We start from the raw sequence: 3,864 nt of genomic DNA, 5'->3' as shown, positions 1-3,864 counted from the left end.
GGCAAGATATTTGCCACTTCACGCCAGTACTTCCAGTACTTCTTTCCGCCGCTCTCATGGGAGCAGAGGCCCGTCCTGCCCCGCTCCAGCTGGGCTCCCTAGCCCTGCCCAGAACTGCGGGGTTTTGTGCTTTCATGCACCCGTGTTCCCCGGGTGAGGACGTGGCCATCCTGCACCCGTGTTGGCTAGGGAAGCCACCAGCCCCACCGCAAGCTCCAGCAGGGAGTTCCCCAAGGGTTAGGTTCTTATCACAAGGGGAATGAAGCAGGGCTGAGTCCTTGATTGCCCCATTATATTCATTTAAAGGTGGCAGTAAGCAGCTGAGCTCTTTCATCTCTTGAAACTTCCCATGGATGCTCTTGCAAATCAATCGGTAGGGTGGGTACCAGGAGAAAGCAGAAGCAAATTCATCTGTTTTCCTATCCTCTGCAGGTGCTGAGTGACTCCCTGGATACCAAGTGTAAATGCCACGGTGTTTCAGGCTCCTGTTCAGTGAAGACCTGTTGGAAGGGACTGCCAAACCTGGATGAAATCGCCTCTGACCTGAAGTCCAAGTACCTGGCAGCCATCAAGGTGACCCACCGGCTCATAGGGCCCAGGAAGCAGCTGATACCCAAAGAAATGGACGTCAGACCAGTGAAAGAGACGGATCTGGTTTATCTCATCAACTCTCCCGACTACTGCACGCCGAATCTCCACCTGGGGTCTCTGGGGACACAGGATAGGTAAGAAACTGCTGCAGATACGCTGTAACTCAGCCTCCTATTTCACGAGTGTCTGTGCCATTGGGCTTGAGAGCATGCTCTGGGAAGCTGGTGTGGATGTGCGGTCCCCCGTTAGATGGGGACACCACAGGGACTGCCGTGAAATTTTTGCATCTTTAAGTCCCAAGGTGGGCAGGAAGGTAGATATTATTTTTCCAGAGCTATGCAGGTATAAAGGCAAGGGAGAGCCCTCACTGAGAGTCCGTCAGCTCCACTCTCCAGGACAGGATTCATCCACTGAGGAGTCAGAAAGGAAAATATCAGCTCTCCCTGCAAGCCCTTGGGTGCTTCCGCTAACCAGAACGGTTGAGCACTCCTTGGAGTCTGCGGTGCTTTCCAGATATCTCCTTTCTGGAGCAATTGCAGGGGGTGGGGGGGGAGTTTTTAGAGGGATGGGGAAGCCTCGTCTGAAGGCCAAGCCAGGACTGCCTCAGGGCTGTGACTTGCAATCCCTGTTAGATTTAGCAGTAGCAGAAGTTCCTGGTCGTAGCCATGCACCCTTCCTTCTCCGTGGGAAGTTCCTGCCCCCAGTGTGATACAGAGTGAGTGTGCCCAGCCTCAGCCACAGCTGCTCAAACACTGCCGTAGTAACACGAGCTGACATCAACCCCAGTTTGCAAGCAGACCCCTGCACCTCGCTGCCTCCTGCTATGGGCACGTAAGCTCTGGGAGGAGGCTGGGGCAGATAGCTGTGGTCAGCACCACCACCACGGTTGGGCAGGTACGCTCCCTCAGCTCCCGCCTGTGCATCCTCCTCTTGACAGGCAGTGCAACAAGACCTCCGTGGGCAGCGACAGTTGCAACCTGATGTGCTGTGGCCGCGGCTACAACACCTACACGGAGGAGGTGGTGGAGAGATGCCACTGCAAGTATCACTGGTGCTGCTACGTGGTGTGCAAGAAGTGTCGGCGGAAGGTGGAGAGATATGTCTGTAAATAACGCCAGAGGCGTGACAGCAGGCGGGAGGACCCCTGCGCTGGTATCCTCCGGGGCACAGCTGGAGACCAAACGCCAACCGCAAGGGATGCTCTGAGCTACGGGCAAGAAGGGGGCTATGCGGGAAGCCTGGACTCTTGCATTACCACGGAAGACCTCAAACTGAGAGATGCCGGGAAGCCGAAGACTGGGGGCCGACCTCTGCTCCATCTCTCCAGAGCAAGACAAAGGGCTGCCCTCCTGCAGCTGATCGGGAGCATCCAGCCCTCTGTCTCCAGCTGGGGACAAACCATTTATCACTCCGCATGCACAGGCCCTTTTCTCCAGGGGTGAATGGGGACCCTGGGCTGCCATTGTCTCTTTGCAGGAGGTTTCTGACAGTGGCCTGAAAGCCAGGAGTGATGGATGGGAAGGGGGGTAGAGAGTTGCCCGTTGGGAGAAGGCTGCAGGGGAAGAAAGCTGCTTCGGGTGAGGGGGTCACGGGTGGCTCCTTTGGGGGCAGGTTTCTGCTGTGGGCTCACCCAACACCACTGAGTGTTCCTCCTCAGGGGCAAATACTGGTCCAGTGCCCTTTGCAGCATCTGAAGCGAAGACCAGGCTTGGACAAAGGCAGAACCAGTTATTGCTCCAGGAGACAGAACTCATCAATCCTCCCCACGACCTGCATGGAGATTGCCGCTGCCCTCACAGTAATGAGCCTTCATCTTTGACTGATGATGGCACACAGACCTAAGGACAGGAGCGGCCCCGGAGACTGGCGAAGCAGGGCAGCGTGGCAAAACTGCACCTAGCAGCCTTGTATTAACAAGGCAGCCATGGCAGCACTGTAGCTTCTGCCCTCTGGGCTTGTGTTGGAGGTGGAAGCCCACTCAACGCATGGCATACTCGTGGCTCGTCCTTCCTGCCCCTTCTTCTAGACCACTAAGGTCTTCAGCCCACTCCTTCCACCCCCTTAATGCCAGGTGTGCTGGCACTCTGGCGTGGAGAGAGGACACGACTCCAGGGCCCTTGGGAAATAAGAACGAACCTTTAGTCTCTATACTTAATGTAAGTGGGATTCTGGTGTGTGTCTTTTAAATAAATGTATTATACTATACCTCTCTGTGACATGTTTCCTAGGACAACCTCCTTCCTCCATCTCCTTCTCAGCTGGCCACAGAGAAAGCGAGGCTGTAAGGAGAGCATAAAGCCCCGTGTCCTTACCCTTACATGCAGCGGGGAACCAGTTCAGTTTTAACTCTGCTCGTTGGCCCAGGTTTGCCTTCAATTACAGATATCTGTCAGCCTCAGCTACCGTGCGCATACGGAAAACCTGTTGGAAGGTTTCTACCACCTGCTTCCTCAGGTCTCTGACCAGCCAGCAAGGAATCTGGCTTCCTGGGATTCAGCACTGGTGGCTGGAAACTGAGGCAGTCCGGGATTATTTTCTGATCCTTGTGAATGTGGGCTGGACTAGCCAAGCGTGCGTGTGTGGAACAGCAAGGGGTCGGGAGGCAGGGATGGGGGCTACCCCGATGGCCCCCCCACTTCCCCTAGCGTGGAAGCTATGGGATAAGAGGTTCCTGGTCATGCAGCCTTTGGAGAGAAAGGATGAGTCTAAATACACAGGTGCTGAGGAGAACCCACAGCACAAGGAGGACAGGTAAACGTGATAGAAATCCTAGGGCAATTTCCTGCAGCTCACACCATGACCTTGAGACTCCGGCAGCTTTGCGTGCGCCTTGGTTTATTTGTGGTTTGCACTGAATGGAGTTGGCCGCGTTCAGCCCCGAGTCCAGCTGTACGATTACTCATTTCCATATTCATTCAATCATTTTTAATAGCCTCTGCTGGGTCACGGAATCAATTCATGAGCTTTTATTGTAAACTGTCCCCTCCACTTAATGTGCTCCAGGTTTCTGTATTAACAGTGAAAAACAGCCGAGAGTCAAAGGTGGCTTGAGACAAGCCTGGGAGCTGGAAGTTGAAATGCTCAGGGGTGAAGCATATGCTCACATAGTTAACCAAGTGAGTTAACTATCATTATCAGTTGTTAATGTGCCATTGACTTGATCTGGCTGCTGACATCTAGCCTTCCCAGAGTGACAGTAAAGCCACAGCTGCAAGGCTTCCGTCACAGCTGCCGAAGGCCAAAAAGCTATCTTGAGTTTTTCTTTTAAAATGC

At 54.1% G+C, this 3,864-nt stretch overlaps 2 protein-coding genes across 2 annotated transcripts in view; both read left to right on the top strand.

Moving 5' to 3' along the window:
* Positions 1-1,771, top strand: part of LOC103919182 (protein Wnt-11b-like) — a 2,948-nt gene extending 1,177 nt beyond the window's left edge. Inside the window, exons 3-4 of the mRNA XM_009326647.1 lie at positions 433-725; positions 1,529-1,771. Coding sequence (XP_009324922.1) covers positions 433-725; positions 1,529-1,703 — 468 coding nt within the window. The 3' untranslated portion in view covers positions 1,704-1,771. The remainder of the gene's footprint in view (positions 1-432; positions 726-1,528) is intronic.
* Positions 1,772-3,214: 1,443 nt separating this feature from the next.
* Positions 3,215-3,864, top strand: part of IGBP1 (immunoglobulin (CD79A) binding protein 1) — a 12,956-nt gene continuing 12,306 nt past the window's right edge. The window contains exons 1-2 of the mRNA XM_009326674.1: positions 3,215-3,342; positions 3,611-3,707. Of these exons, the coding sequence (XP_009324949.1) occupies positions 3,215-3,342; positions 3,611-3,707 (225 nt within the window). The remainder of the gene's footprint in view (positions 3,343-3,610; positions 3,708-3,864) is intronic.

This window comes from Pygoscelis adeliae, unplaced genomic scaffold (assembly GCF_000699105.1).
Source record: "Pygoscelis adeliae isolate BGI_AS28 unplaced genomic scaffold, ASM69910v1 Scaffold216, whole genome shotgun sequence".
NCBI lineage: Eukaryota > Metazoa > Chordata > Aves > Sphenisciformes > Spheniscidae > Pygoscelis > Pygoscelis adeliae.
The sequence above is the reverse complement of the archived record's forward strand: the minus strand, read 5'-3'. Positions and strand labels throughout refer to the sequence as shown.